This window comes from Temnothorax americanus, unplaced genomic scaffold (genome assembly GCF_048541705.1).
Source record: "Temnothorax americanus isolate GAGA-0224 unplaced genomic scaffold, ASM4854170v1 Scaffold29, whole genome shotgun sequence".
Classification (NCBI taxonomy): Eukaryota; Metazoa; Arthropoda; class Insecta; order Hymenoptera; family Formicidae; genus Temnothorax; species Temnothorax americanus.
In genome coordinates, this window is record NW_027509432.1 from 2,612,700 (window position 1) to 2,629,967 (window position 17,268).

At 39.2% G+C, this 17,268-nt stretch overlaps 1 protein-coding gene and 1 long non-coding RNA gene across 2 annotated transcripts in view; one reads left to right on the forward strand and one right to left on the reverse strand.

Annotated features, from left to right (window-relative positions):
• LOC143899897 (spondin-1) overlaps window positions 1–9,730 on the forward strand; it is a 162,919-nt gene extending 153,189 nt beyond the window's left edge. The window contains exons 6-7 of the mRNA XM_077410672.1: window positions 4,123–4,526; window positions 5,813–9,730. Coding sequence (XP_077266798.1) covers window positions 4,123–4,526; window positions 5,813–6,021 — 613 coding nt within the window. The 3' untranslated portion in view covers window positions 6,022–9,730. The remainder of the gene's footprint in view (window positions 1–4,122; window positions 4,527–5,812) is intronic.
• LOC143899913 (uncharacterized) overlaps window positions 1–17,268 on the reverse strand; it is a 200,390-nt gene that overhangs the window by 172,454 nt on the left and 10,668 nt on the right. The window lies entirely within an intron of this gene.

Genomic DNA, 17,268 nt, shown 5'->3' on the forward strand with positions numbered 1-17,268 from the left:
TTTTCCGCCACCGGCAATTTATTTTCCCGCGCGCATTTTTCAGCGGCGCACGCGAGGTCAAAGAAACTAAAACTAAAATTCGCTCGCCCAAGACGCTCGTTTCGTCCGAAAGATAGCCTCCCTCCGCGTATCTTAATCTATCGGTGTCAATGATGTGCTAAAATATCCACGGTGATGTTGCAGCGAACAACTCTATGTCTTTCTCTGGGTGGTGCGATTTCCGGCTAGGCACGTGCATGCACGCATGCGTGCGTGCGCGTGCGTGTGAGTGTGAAACATGATGTTCTAAAACATTTTTTCATATCTCTCATGAGCTCCGTGATAATCCGCGCGAACGGAGTCGCGGAAACAGTCCGCATAATCCAAAATGTAAATACTATTACCGTCGTAATGTTGGAAAATCTCCGCCGTAGTTTCCGCTCATATTGAGCAATATCACGTATCTCTTGAATATTTCTGGAAATCCGAGCTGCTCTTTTTTTTCTAGTCTTGATTGCACTTTGGATTTTCCCGAGTTATTGAATGAGCGTACGCGTGCGCGGAAAAGCGAATAATTAATTTATGGCGAAATAAGCCACCTAAACGAACTGAGAATAAATTATTCGCGGGAAAAAACTTGTTGCGAAATTCGCGCGATATATCTCAATTCACGTTTCGTGCCCGGTTAAAAAAATATATCGACGAAACTAACGGCCTCGTAGAATAATGCATATTATGCATATCGCGAACAAATGCATAACGAGATCGCGGTACAATGGAACTAAAATCCATGGACCAACAGCGAAGTGCATGTATTAACGCTCAAAGTCCCCCTGCCGTCAAATGCAAACGCATTATTTAGCGCGCGCAATTAATTCACCGGCGTCCATTGTATCGCATTCTACCGCGTATTAAGTCCATCGCTTGTATGTACATTCCAACGAGCACGACGTTAAAATAAATCACCGCATCGCCGATGCTGCGACAAATCGAAATCCTAATAAGAGCGCGAATTGCCGCGATGACGTTACATGTAATCGTCATTTTGTCAACAGCTCTTCAGTTTCCGTTCGACGAAATTCGAGAATACACGCGTGTATAAAGCGGCGATACTTTTTCACCGCCGCACCACGAAATAAAATGACTACGGTTTCGTATGGGATCTAACGACCCGCGATAAGTTTCGGTGCCCGTGATAACGGAGCACATTGGCTCGTTATTTTGGAAGGTGATGGCAACAAATATTGTTCCTCGTCGCCCGAAGAATAGAAATCGATATAAAGCAGGCAGCATGAAGCGATGAAGGGAACCCTCAAGCAAGCCGATATACATTATCGTTCGGGAAATGGGGGAGATTCGTTGAAATTCGTATTTCTTTCTTTTGTTGTTGACGTTAATTTTAAGAGACTGAATGCGCTTTTGATCGGAGATATATTAACCTAATAAATTTCTGTTGATTTCTTTAAAAAAGAAATTGATTAGAGAAGTTTTATCTCAGTTTTCCGCAAAAGGTGTTCTCTTGTTACGAAGTAAGGTAATAACGCTCGAAGACAATTTCCTGTGCTTCTCCCCCACGCCCATGACTATACTGATTGCCAGCAACTATATATACTGTTTACCCTACTTCGCCAAACTTCCCGTAGACGCGCGACGTGACCATAATCGACGGAGACGATGTCGTTATACGAACTCGGTAGGGTATAACGAAGATCGAGCCAAGAATGTCGCCGATTAGATCCAAATATACTTCGATTTCCTGCCCTGTAAAATTCCACGAGTCGTTCCACGCCCCACAGGCACGACGATCGAGTGGATTGTTGACATTCGAACGTTCAGTCGAATACAACTTAAACGTATTCGCGATGTTAAAACGATAGCTTTTTCCCGCTAGCAATCAGGCAAGTAAGTTCCGCGGAGAGCAAATGAGGTTCGTGCGTTTATTTAGGTTTTTCGGTTGACAGCGGTAGAGTAATGATAGGTCAGTTTAATTAAAAAGTTATGACGACCTATATAAGCTCGTCCCTTAGCTTAGCGGCGGCCAGAACTTCCTCGAGGAATATTAAAACGTAGGAAAAAGTAAACTTATGCCGGATCTGCATACATGCAAATTATCGTGCAGAAAATACGATTATGCTAAACGTGCCGTGCCAGCGTATTTAATACTAATGCAGACTATCGGTATTACACACGACTTTTAAGATTACGTTCGGGCAACGAAATCATTAAAAAGTAATAAAATATTCTTGATGAAGAATGTGTGAAAAGATTTATGAAAACGTGCGGAATATTATTTTATCTCGTCTATCTATTCGCTCTGCAAGTGGGCCAATGAAATTTGTAATTAGAGAATAACCGTGATAACTAGACAACTCCGGTATCGTAATTCTGTCACGGACTGGATATGTGCATCGATTGCATATGCATTGTCTACATATTGCAAAGCGTAATTGCTTAATTCGGTCACAAATTACAACTGGAATTTGTAATTACCATACTTAAACGGAATTTTCTAATCGATTGCGTTCGGAATTGCAAATTTTCGTTGCGAATCGCTATGGTAATTAAATCGCAAACATCACAGACCAGCGATGCCGGTCCTATATCCGCGCCGAGAGATGTACCTTCCTTATCCAGAATGAACGCTTTTGATAAAATCTCGTTGCGCGCAAATACATGAAGAGTGAATTCTCCACGGCTGCCAGAATCATGAGAGAAAAGAAAAGAGGAAAAAGAGAAAAAGAGAGGGAGGAAGGAGAGACGCACGATGAATAAGTTTTCCTTGCGTGAAACGCAAGTTTGGGGACTGCCGTCCGACAACCCCCTTGATTCTGTCTCTCTTATGTGTACCACATGCCAACCGTAAATCAATTCTCGAAATTGTTTTCGCGCGTCCACACGCCTTCGTTCAGCTCGCTAAATTCGATTCGTCGGAATACACGTACCGGCGAAAACTATGACGACCACTCCGTGTAGACGATTCATAACGAATGACCGATTTCGTCTCGGCGAATTCGGGCTACGAAAATCGAGAAGGTATCGTCTAACCGGAACACTAACTCAAAAACACTAACGAACCACAATAAATCTCTAGATGTTAAAATAAATTGTCATATTTAAATAATATATATTAATATATCATAAGAAAAGAGAGAAAGAATATAAAATGATACGATATATTATCGTTTATTGTTTCCTGCTATTATTATTATTTATCATAGTACAAATTGTGGATAAATCTGCCTAGAACAATGGCTAAAATACATAGATCCATTTTTTATATTTTAATGAACATATATTCTTTCTCGACGATGTAGCTTTTTGTAAAGACTAGATATTAATATACGGCCGTTAATTATAACCAAATTTATTTGATCTTTGGCCGTTACAAATAAAGCGTAGGTTTTAACGATCCTGCAATTGTAATATTGGTAGAATTAATTCGTCGACAAATCAATTATGTTGAGCGCGGACCACTTTTGTTATTTGCGAGTTCGCGAATTTTATCATCCCGGGAATAATTAATTAACAACTTCATCTCGCGACGCGAAGGCATTACTCCGGCTTTATACAAGTAATGCATACATGTTTAGCAAATGGGGTCCGACAAGTTCAGCGCGCCACTAATACCTGGCCAGTTCCATTTAGTAATTGCTACCTAACACGCTCGTCCAACTTATTACTGTCTAGGCACTGTCTACACTGTGGCGTTCCGCTGCACCACATCGACCGATTGCGTGTATATTCATCGAGTATTGATTGCGAGTGTATGGACGGGACAGTAATGGAAATTCCGTCGATTCGTGTTAAAGCATTCGATGCGTTTGGCCCATCAAAACACGTGCATCGTAACAAGAACAATTGTATGCGAATAACATTAACATAATCGATGATATTAATGTTAGTAATCGTGGAGCAGGCTGCGTGAATTATCACATATATAATGGTATACCTTTAATTGCACCCCAGTTAATTGCAGAAGTTTCGAAAATTTTGCGAATTTTGAATCTCTGAATTCCACGGTTCTAGATTCTCAATTTCCTTTATTCTAATTAACTAATTTATATTCCCTGCTTTTCTCTGAAAAACAACCGCACAGTTTCCCGATTCTCCTCTCAATCTCATCTTTTAATTCTCTGATAACAGATACTGGAGCACGACCGGGAGCGGCCAGCAAGTCGTGACGGACGTTCCGCGGGACAACAAGGCGGCGATCATCAACAGCATCGCCACGTCATACGCTTTGCAGAGACCGAGGTACACCGCGACCGCGATACCGCGAACATCGAAGGTTGCCGTCGACGGTAAAACGAGATACAGCGAGACAGGAAAGTCCGACTGGCCGTATTACCAAACGTACAGGCAAACAGCGGAAACGCAGAAGGCGCAAATCTACGAGGACATCCAGAGGAAGATTGCCAACGTGTCGAACGTGTCGAGTACGGGTTACTCATTCGTGAATAACGTGACCAACACGGCGGATCAGCGCCAACACAGATTCAGGATGAAGCATCATGGATTCACATCCAAAGGCAAACGAGTTAGAACACGTAAGTGCGATGAAAATGTTCAAATATTGTTTAATCTTGAATTTTGTTATTCATAATTGAGTTCTATAATATATTTTTTTAATAATATATTACTCATCATATTCTCATCTATAAGTTATAAAGGCAATGATTCGCATTATCAGATTTGGGCGTTATTATCAGATTATCGGATTTGGGCATAGCATTATCCGATTCTATTTAATTAGTTTAGAATAATAATATTATCTTGCAAAGCCGGCTTCTCTCTATTCCCGTAGCAAAATACGGTGAGACAATATAATACAGCTAGCGATATTTTGTATCGCTGCGACGCTATTGATAGCCACCCTGTTGATCTCCACTAATCCGGCGAACGATGATTACGGGCATAGTTTAAAATGTTTTTTGAAATCTTCGTAGACCCTTCGCTTTTGCTATCTAATCGAGCCTCTAATTAACTCTTCAAACAACACGGTGCAACGAAAGGTCTGGACAAACTTCGATGCAGTTTTTTATTGATGGTAGCTAATGCAAAAGCCAAGCGCGCTCTCAATAGCCATATTTCCCGCGTAAATGATCAAAGAGCGCTTCCGCGCGCTCTCTCTCTCTCTCTCTTTCCTGTCTCTACCATACGCGTTGGCCTCCACCCTGTACCTTCTGTCTCGCGTTTGTCCGCTGTTCCGGTTTCCGTACTGATGCAGATTTTTCTTCGTGTACGAGAGTCTCGCATGCACATAACAATACGTTGTGTGTGTGTGTGTGTGTGTGTGTGTGTGTGTGTGTGTGTGTGTGTGTGTGTGTGTGTGTGTGTGTGTGTATTCGAGCTGAATAATAATTATCAGATTGCAAAATAGCGAACCAACTCGATTAGTTCTTCAAATCTGTTCATTAAATTTATCAAAATCATAAATTAGTATCGATAACTCTTACGATTCATCTAATTCCAGGAATATCGCATTTCGATTCAGCTGTTAACACTCATAAAAAAAAAAACGAAATTGATCTTAATTTAAAATTTAATGGAACCCTATAACGCGATTCTTCAAATTTTTAATTAAACTGGACTGTCCCCCTCCTAATATTGATATCAAGTAATTAAATCTCAAATTCTTAATATCTTTTTTAAATTCTATAATAAAAGAACTATTTGAGCAAAATTTAAAGCTAGAAAATTTCCCCAATTTTCGTTGCGGCCACCAATTCCGAAGATCGCGGTTATCTACCCCGAGGATTTTCCCTACACGTCGCGAGATTAGACATGAACTCGCTCATCCGCTCGAGTGGAATAATTGCATTCGTGATTCTAGGTGCACCGAGAGATTGCAAGGTCGGCGAATGGGGCCCGTGGAGCGCGTGCAGTCGCAGCTGCGGGGTGGGCGAGACCCAGAGGACGCGGAAAATCACGATAAAGCCGCGCCGGGGTGGCGCACCGTGTCCGCCGTTGAAGGAGACCAAGTGGTGCGGTAGCGTCAATCCATGCTCGGAGAGTAAGCCGATCATCGACTATCATTGGTAGTCATCGTCCGCGTCGGTCCCCTTCCACGAACACGTGTACCAAAGTGACTCGCTCACGGACGAATGGTCGTGTAAGCCAAAGACGGGCAAGACGAGCGAGGAGCACTTATATGCGAGAAACGCACGCTGGGACGCGAATACGATTAAATATAAAAAATTTAATGTATTGGATGGAAAATGATATAGAGGCTGGAGAAGAGGCTATCTTTTTTATATCTCTCTCAGTAGTCATACCGCAACGACACGACTAGGGGTATGCATTTATATGCCGTACTTTAGAAAGAGTAGCGATCTGCGTGGTTTGACAATATGCGTTACACGAAAATTCATAAACAATATCTGATATTTTAAGGTAAAAGAATTAGTAACTGTTGCAGCGAACTACATTGGCATCGAACGACAATATCGTGCGTGCATTTACGCAGACGACTATACATATAATGATCGTGCGCGATGTAATTTCGCGTAATCCCGTTGCTATTAAATCCTGTTTGATATAACGAGTGGCCGTGACGAGGAAGGCCGCGTAGAGTCACATAATCGAACGGTATAATATATTTCATTACAATTAGTGTTCGCAACCATCGCATATTTTCGCGGCAAACAAGCGGAGAAGCATTATCATATATATACGGCGGCTTTATTTTACTCGCATGCATTTATTGTCGTTTGATGTCACGTCCGTCGTGCGATACGTATGTACACATATATGTAGGCATGTATCACTCGGACCACGAATATTGAAAACACAAAGATTGCCAAAGAGAAATTCGAATAGCTGACTCGCGTCGTATCGCGTTTCCGCGTGTATCACTAAAATGCGTTTGAGACTCGATTTTCACTCCGAGCGCACGGCGTTTCGATCTGTTTTTTTTTTTTTTGTTTTCGAAATAATTGAACAATCGGCATTGTTTGTCAAATTTGTTACGGCGAAAATACCGCAAAATAGCAAAAAAGTATATACATGTATATCTATATCTCGAATATCTGTTTTGATAATACAGGTTGAGTTCTAGTGATAACTCAGCTTAATCTTATGACAGATGATAAAATTGTTTAGACATATTGATACATCTTCGAAAGTGTCAAAGAAATCGCAGATTCCCTTAATTTATATATTACCTCAACGTCTATGTTATGATGTATCGCTATTGAAAATTAAGTTAAGTTACTGACTTTACTCGCGTTAAAAGCAAAAGTTTAACGACCGTCGGAACGAGGTAATAACACGCCTTGTCTTTGCACGCGATCGAACAAAGAAATGAGCCTTGGCATAATTGGGAAATTAGCCCCCGGCTTTCCGGAAGAAAAACGTTAGGTGCAATTAAGCTGACAGTTTAATTGCCGGTACAAATGACGGACCGTGGTATACGAGTGCGGTGATCGGCGAGCTACACGTTCATGGTGCGAGAAATTCTCGGTGAAATTTAACCATCGCGTGCAGCACCGGAGTCTCGCCGAGATTAACCCGGCGTTTCCAAAACGTATACTACGTTACTTAAAACGAAATTTTTATCGGCTCGCTACTTTCTATCGTGGAACGAAAACAGTCGCGTATACAACATTTGCAATCGGACTTTCTTAAATAAAGCTGAAGGTAACAACAAAGTTAATATTTGAACAAAATCTTTATTTAAAAATTAATTTTTCTTTAATAATCCTGTGCTTGTTAGTTAATTATATTATATTTTAAAGCTCCACCCTTAGCTTGTCTCTTTCTACAACTTTACTGCCAAAAAATATCCTTTTCGAGAAATCTGCGAAACATACAATTTCGAAACGTTGTGCAATGTTGGGAAAATTAAAATATTCCGCGCGAATTAAAGAAGAGTAAGATCGCTGCCCACGTAGAACAAACGTCAGGGCGATTTTCAGCATCGAGATGCGCGCTTGCACGAAATCCCAGACAATGTTTTCGCGTGGGGATGTTTTTCGCGAAGCGTCTCCTCGCTCGGCGACAGCATCGACGAAGAATATCGACGGAGAAACCTGCAGACCAGATTCTGCAAACGTTTTTTTCTCTCTCCATCGTCATCGAGAGTGCTGCATCTCTCTCACTTTCTCGTCTGTCTCTCGTGGTAGGGAAATTTTTACAAAGATATCACATCAGGTACGTCTTAGGTGAGTGTATTATATCTTAGGCATAAATTTAACAATAATAATTAATAACTAACGTCTAATCGTTAATTATTAGGCTCGTATTAATCGCGCTCGCGACGCGGAGCTCGGCGTTGTTCCCCGGTATATTATGGAGAATGGAGAACACGAAACTTTGAAGTTATAAGAATGAACGAGAAGCAATCCCGCTTTGGTGGACAGATCTAAGGGTGCAACGCTGAATTCCGTATGCGACGTATGTTGACGCACGGCTTGTCCTTCATATCTAGCGTCCATGGTTGCTGTTCTCGTCGGACGTTTAGTGTTAGACGCGACTAAATAATCGTGAAATTTGATATAATCAATTAAATTAAATTAAATGTTAAAAATAGTCATAGTTTGTTTAATACGAAACGCGGTAACGAACAAGGAACACTCAATCTACACGTGAAATGCACGGTTGCATTTAGCCGCTAAATGTGCGACGAGGATAAAAGCCTACATAGCTAAAATATTTATTATAACGACTCTGTATTATAACGACTTTTTATTTCAATTGAAATATTAATTTTGACAGGAAAATAAATTGTATCTGCTTTGTGTGCTGCTGTAATTAAATATCATGTAAATTTTTAAATTCAATTTCGAGCGTGACGTAATAGTAATGATTTCCCTGCTGCGTTTTTGGGGCTCCCGCGAAACGCGCAATATAAGCATGCTGCGTGAAAAAGAATGGTACGAGCGGAAAATGTACAAACTCGTATATACTGCCGCATATTATCTATACGTTTGTTTATCCCGCTGAAAACTGATATAAAAAGTCAATCTTCGCGATGGTAATGGATAAACACGGGGAGAGCTCGATTACGTGTAAAAATTTTTCAAATGCAAATTGCCGTGTGATATATCGTAATGTAATAGCTTCCCCACAATTATCTTATATCTGACTTTTAAAAAAAATTCCTATTACTGTGTATTTTAAACGACATTGAATAAAGAAATCCGTACATCTTGGACAATACTCATATAAAGTAAGATGATATATATCGTTTTTATACAGATACCTACAGTTTCTGCTCGTGCTAAGATCTTTTGTAAATTTCCAAGCTACATTAAAGCTTTTCATGCAAAACGTAATCTCTAAATAAAAAAAAAATAGTTAGAAAGCTCTCGTATGATGGAAATAATAGCTGCCGGACAAAACTGGGTACAAAACGAGATGACCGCACCGCAGAAATTTTCTCGAAAGAAAGAATTGACTTCGGAAATTACAACGGTTTCCGGCACGCGTTTTATACGCGAGATGATACACCGCTCTTTAGTTTACCTTTCAAGCGCGAATACAGAAAGCACACGACGGGGGTATAACCTTAATTACGACGGTACTTATGATGTTCTCGTATTACGTTAAAACCCGATCGCAATAATTAGCGGCCGATCTTCGCCAGGGAGAATCTCTCGAAAGCCGTCGTTGGCGACGGCAGCGCGCGCGGTTGAGATAAAATATCGAGCCAGACTAATCCCTGAGACCGGAAATCTAGTCGGCGTATTGTAAAATCTGTCATGGAACAATACCGCGATAAGAGAGTCGCTTTTCATTTCTCGGTATATATGTATAATACACACACACACACACACACACACACATACACGCACATAAGAATATACATATATGTATAGTAAGGAGGACTGAGCCGTTGCCGTCTCGCAGTTAGATGCATTAAGGATAAACGTTTTGTAAACTAAACGGGAACGCTTTCGTGACACGAGAGCTTCTGTGACACGGAAAGAGGAGAGAAGTGGATATCCTTGAAATAACGATGCAAATAAATTCGTGGATAAAAGTGTTTGAGTTCAATGCGTTTGGGTCTCTCGATGCAGCTGAATCAGAAAGTTCGCTTGCGTCAGAGTCTACAATAATTCGAAATCTTTCCTTTGTCCCAGTTTAACAATATTCGGTCACATCCTCGATCAAAATTTTACTCTTTTCCTGCAATCTGAGTATCACGAATACTTATGTATGTGTATTTTCAATCGCATATCTAACTGTACGTACTAATTATGAATGCTCCGGTTTCTTTTATGTACAATGCAATTTTACGATCTATTATTTTTAGAAAGAACGACAATCACACGTAATTACTGTACATTCTTTGCGAGATTTATTTTTTATGAAATATTTATTCGATGTAATATACAAGTGCATTTTTCATCCTTTCCCTCTTTCCCGCGTTACCAGCGTTACGTGACGATGACAAATCAATGACAGATCAATGGAGGAGTAAGTGGAGGAGTGCCACGATGATGATTCTGTACAAGTCACTGTGCATTCTAGCCGTAAGGATAGCCGATAGGACTAGCGATTAAGCCAAAGCATATGTAGCGATGTATAACACATAAGTTTATATTACATAATAAAATGTGTCGAGAAAATAAGCGGGCTCCCTTCTCGATCTTCGAATACATAATATTTTTCACTTGCGACGTATGAATGGTATTCGTATATAATAAAGTAGTAATTATTTCAGGAATCGTGTAATTCTCTCTCTTTGTTATCCAGCTTTTGATATTCACAAATATCACTATGCGCGAACGCCTTTACCGAAAATCAACATTTCTATACCACAATTTTATTAGCTGTTAAAAAATAAAGTACGAAAAACACATTTTAAATAATATTGAAAAATAGTTCAATTTTTCTTTGTGAACATATACAATAATACATTCGCTACCAGAGTATGCTACATTTTATTAATTAAGTACTTTTATATAATACATATTATATATATATAAAATATTAATATATTAATATATATTAATATATTAATATATATATTAACATTTTTAACTATAAAAAATTATATAATTACAAAATTAGTTACAAAAAATGAAATTATATAACGAATGTATTAAAGAAATATATACTTCGAGTCAAATACTAAAAGATGAGCTCTTTATTTTTTAAGATCTTCAACGTTAAAGGATATACGACAATCTTTAAGACACTATAATGATGATAATGACAGCTATTATTGTTATATTACTCAGCTGAAGGAGCTGAGATGAGATGAAAGCCGCTGCTATAAGTATGCAATTACACTGTCGTAAGTATGTAACTACGCCGAAAGTAAGCAATTTCGAGTCAAATTATGAAGTCGAACGAGTTCTATCTCTCCTCTACTATTTTCTACCCTCGGTCCCGTCTCAATACCGCATCGCTGCCATAGTAAAACCGTCGGTGATGATTCGCAAATTCACGCTTCAAGGAAATCGATCGTTATGGAGATAGCGTTCTTCCCCTTCCTTTCCCTCCTCCTCTACCCGCATAACAACCATTTAACTGTGTTACTGTGAAATTTCGGTTACTTCCTTCCCTGCGTGTGAAAAATTCCATGTATAACGTACACGACTTTGAAAGAATGCTTTCAAATAGAAAATTGCAATATAGTTAATTTGCAGCACGTTGATAAAATTTCCCTAACTAGCGAACATTTTTTTAAACGTCTATGAAATTACGCGATTAAATTCGAACTTCTTTCTATCGAGACATCGAATAACATTACATTTGCGGTGTCTGCTGATAGAAAATCACGCCAATCAAAGACAAGATATCGCCTTCTTACTTCTTAGCGTACTCGAAATAACAAGTGCAGAGAACCGCAAGCGACGCTATTGTTAAACTTTCGTCGAAATCCATTTTTCACAAGTAGCACTTCTTGCTTGCCGCGGCAACTATAGGCGGTATCATTCGAAAGTGCACGCTGCGCAACGGATCTATTCATCTTTCACTACTCTCGGCGATCCTAATACTCGACGAAGTTGTTTCTCCTTCATGTTCCTACTTCGACAAACCCAACGAGTGGCGGCAAGCCCCAAAGAGAGGCATAGTAAGTAGATGGGCAAGATAGGCCGCATATCCAATCCTGACTGCGTACTCGACTCTTCTCTTTATTTTCTAGAACCTTCAGTTTCCCACTGTGTCACCGCACTTTGTTATGCTGCATATTTTGCGAAGGACCAAGTTATCAAGGAGCAGAGCACATCTCTTTCTCTCACATTTTCTTTCTCTCTCTCTCTCTCTCTCTCTCTCTTTCCCCTTTTTCTTTCCATCTCTCCTTTTCCTATAGTTGTTGTTTGCCGTTCTTATCCGTGAGAAGTGGACGCTCGGGATAATATATATATATATTTGTTGAAAGGAAAGACCGAACCGCGAGGATACTAAGAACGCGTCGCGCGCAGGACTCTCTTAAGGCAATTGCACTCACCGCCGCTTTTTCCTTTGATGTATGATTATAGCACACAACGTTGTTTATCGTAAATATGCAGACGAAATATTTCGCATATATTACGAATACTCTACGAAGTTTAATACTCAAGTACCAAAATTATGTTAACAAAATTTTAAATACAATTTTTTGATAGTAAATAACATTAATCTATCTCTGTCTTTCAAAACTATTTAAAAATAAAATCGCAGAATAAAAATAAATATTGATAAGAGAGATGGAATAATGTAGCAAAAATGATTGGAATAATTAATACACAATTAACTTGAAGACAAAAATATCCAGCCAAAATAGTAATGTAGCTCCTTATCGACTAGACGGCCTTCAAGAAACTACAGGCGGCACTAATAATCCCGCTGGGACGATTCCACCCGTTCGTTGTTATCACGCAACATTACCCCAAGATAAAGCGTTCGACGCGGTGATGGCAATGGCGCTGCTGTAAAATTGCACAGAAAAAGTCGTGGAAGTAACAATCGAAAGTCACATAATAATACAATTTCCTTTTAACTAACATAATTTTATACCCTGATGAATGTTATTAACATTTCATCTGTCGTATCAAGTATATCTTAATATCGTTAAAAAACGTCTCTAATTAAGAAATTAATATCTTGCTGTAAAACAGTCAGTAAGAATTTATTTAACGTACGTCACGCGTTGATTAAAACTTTTCTGCGATAATTTATACAAAAAAAACTCAATAAAAATTGAAATAAAAGGTATGAGAACTGATGTAACATGATTTTCAATGCTATATCCCCGACCATTCTCTTTAAAAACCTGTACCGACTGTGCCGATAATCCTTCCCCCGAGACAATCCTAAGTTTAGCTCTTAGGTAATCGAAGCCATGGTTGTTATCGCGCAACATTACCTCGAAATAAAGGACGACGCGTTTGGCACCGGACAACGGAGAACGGTTCAGTGTGGTATAAGAGGTGAGTACAATACCTAGGAGCCGTGCGATCTCGCAACCCTCCGCAGATAAGGATTAGGTAAGACCAAACCTCCCTTCAGTATCGGCGCTCGTGAACCGACAATATGTAACGTCGCTGCACGAACGAGAGTCAATACACACAAATACCACCCATCGCATCACGTATGCCGAAGCTGCACACACCTTATTCATTATTGTGGGGTTGAGCGCTTTATAGACGACACATAACGATGCTCTAAAATCATATGCAACCCGATAAGACCGGCTCGGAGGATCAGAACTCCATCTCCCTCTTTAAGAATCGATCGTGTGTTCGCTTACGAGCGCTAATACACAATGAACAATTGTCGGGGAATTTTGGCGTTAACACTAAGTTTCACAAAGTCATTCGCAAACTTCGCTTATTTTTATATCGTAATGAATATCGGGAGTATCAATTTTACAAGTTAGGAATAAAAGAAAATATTATGTGCGCAGATATCGGAATATTCATTCTTTAATTCTCAAATTGCAGATGAGTTAGATAGCTATTTTCATTAAAAACATTGAGATTTTTAACACGATATTAATCAAATATCGAAAAATTTAATACAAATTATTAGCAGTTAGCTTTTTCTAAAATTTAATTTCAAAAATTCACAACAAAAATTTAAGATTATTAGATACAGGAATGAATATTTATACGCTGCTAACTTGCAGCCTATTCATGATTCAGCTTTTAAGAGACAGCGCTGCAAGCTAATGCAAACTGATAAAATCGATTTATCGTGGCTCGCTCAAGGCTCTCGTTAAAGCATCTGTGCGTTCAACCCATTTATTCGCGCGTTTATTTGTCGGAAATAGTGCAATCTGTATGCAGTTTTAATGGACACAAACGAGGAATGATATTTAGTATTCAGAGTTTTCAGAATAATATAGTCATAGAACGTGCTTTAAAACATCTAATATTCTAGAGCACATTTGAAATAATTATATACGCTTATCAGCGTAATTTATACTTATTAAAAATAATAGCTCGCGCAATTTCGGAACACTTGATTTGTTATAGCGGCATATTCATTAATATGGCTTATTTAACTTACCGCAACGCGTGAAATTCTTTATAAGCGTAATAAAAACACACATGTTCCAACTTGTGCAAAATTATTTTGCGCATAACAGAAAATTTAATAAAGTGCCAACAAAGTAAAACCAGAATCTGGCGGGTTTATAATAATGAGGGGATGAGTCGGCGAGTCGGGGACGAGCGCACGTAAGATCGGCCGCAGTCAGTCATAATAGAGATATTACCGAGAGGGACACGTGCGCCCGGAGGCGAGGATAGCCGGAGGTTCATAAAATTAATAACCCATAAATTTCTGGGAATATTGCCGGGAAAATTACTCCGACATATATTATCACGTCTCCGGCCGGCTAACTCTGGCATCTTCTACCCTGAAACTTCCTATTGTTCCAAAGGTGCGGGGAACGTTCGGCGTTTGGCATCGCCATCGTCGTCTTCTTCATCGATCTGACGTAACGAAAGATTAACGAATTTTTCCGTTTGCCTGTCAATCTTCGTTAACACACACGTACGTTAACATATACATCCTACTTCATCGCGCGAATGGACTTAATAGTTCCCCTAAGAACATATTCCGTTTCTGCGACGATGCTTACAAATGTTACTTTGGCCGAGATGGTAGGAAGGAACGCGCGGGAAGTCAATATTTATTCGACAAACAGGGTGACATATACCGCGTTTCACGTACCGTGCATTTGGTTACGATCAAGCATTGTTCTGAAGGTCTCACTGCGTCCAATCAAACGTTGCACAAGCGTTCAGTGCGAGTTTCCCTTCCGCTCTGCCCCTCTTCTCTATTCTCCTTCATCAATCCTCTCTATCAGCCCGTCCTCTCTGTCTTACCCCAATGACGGAATTCGTAATAGAGGCGCCGGCATCGTGATCGTTCTTGGTAATTGCGATAGCGATAAGTTATTGTTACAAGAAATGTGAACCCCGCAGATAAAACGGATCGACCCGTCGCGTCGCCTTTGGCATATTATTCATGACCGAACTCAAACAAGAAAAGTCTACGGAAACTTTGGCAAGTCGAAATTCTTACGAAATTGAAAGTTGACATTATTCGAAATTGTTCACAGTTTCAAGAAAATCAATTAAAAATACAAGATATTAATTAAAGGATATTTAGTTTCGACTACTCAGAGAATTACTTGGAGAATACTTCGCACTATTTAGTGAAGTGTTTCAGTTATTAGATGATACTTGAGTCTACAATTCCGTCTACATTGCTCGCCTAAGTGTATTCTGATTCTCTAGCACTCTTCATCAATGCATGTAACGCGAGAAACGTGTAAGCCTTTTATTGGCAATTGATGATGACGTAAACTTGCGCTCCAACGCACATCGTGAAGTGTAAATTTTACATGTACGTCGAAAGCAATCACTTAGAATTTAAATCACTGCCTCAAATCCTCGTCCCACGAAAAGCTAAGTCGTGGCATCTTTTAAGTTCGAAACAGTAAAGTAAAATGCAGCTTTCCGTGTTTCGATATATGTCTAGATCACCAGAGATACGTACATTTTCAAAAAAGAAAAAAAAGTAAGTTAAAAGAATTAAAATGTAGAAATGAAAGAACCATTGTATTTACTATAGTTAAATACTAATTCGGATCGAGTTGTAATTTAAACCATTAGGTAATTCGGATATTAAAAATTATCATTTTTTAAATAAAATTATTTGTTTATCATTCACAAGACACTCGTGACGTTGTCCAAGTATTTTGCTTAAACTTACATTTCAATCTTAAGACATTTTATATCACCACTAAAAATCTCATTATATATTTATCCTTATACGAAAGCTCGTAAAGCTTGTTTCAAAACACAAGCTTTACATGACTTTAAAAAAAAATTCACTATATTTGATACAGCTTAACGTGTGCGATTTTAATAAACTAACAAAGGGATTATAATAAGCCACGTAAAACTGACTTCGTAGAAGATAAGTCTATTCCTCGAAAGCATCAAAAATCAGATAATTAATTTCAAAAGAAATGTGCGAGAGAATATAATAAACAATAATTAAGAGAACCAACAAAACATACTAAAAAGAAAAAAGATCATTTGTCCAAATATATCTTTGTAAAGCGAAACATTTTTATTATTGCTGTACTATTCAATGTTATTCATACATTTTCTTTAGTAATCTAAACAAATTATGTGTTAAAAAATGTTGAGATACTGAACATCATATTGAATAAAACAAAATATTACTTTCGCAGAGAAGTTAAACGACGTTGTCGTTGACACAATGACTTTCGGCAGTGAGGAAAACAGTTTCCGTTGAACTCGACAGATCTCCCGCCGCGCCGGTTTCTTTGTCCACGATTGCAAAATCTATTAGCTGCTCGCGGTCGCCCCTATAAGGACGATACTCGCCGAACTATCGGCTTCCTCTGTGATCGAAGGAAAGACTAAGTCTACAACCGACCGAGTTCAAAGATGTTACGCTCAAGGCCGTTCAAACTTTACAAACGAGATGTTCCTCGTGCGCACGAAATCGTGGCATAGACTTTTCAAAAAACTTTCCCTTCCCGCCGTCCCCCTTTAACTTCCTTTCCTTCATACCTATACTCGAAAACTTTCACGACGTTCCAGATACAAAGCCGAGGCGAAAAGCAGGCGCGATGAAATCGAGCTCGGAGAAAGCGTTCCGTAAATTAGGTAAGATTCTGTTTACCTTTTTTCGCCGCGCGCAAAGACAATGACGATCAAAGCTAGAAGTCCTGTTATAAGGAAGCTTTTACCACCTTGTCACCGCGGTAATCGAATTTTTAACGTTCCTATTAAATTAATTCGCAAACTTTATTGTCGATCAACGTCTCACCCAAAACAACGTTTCACTCTGTTAATTTTGCAGATA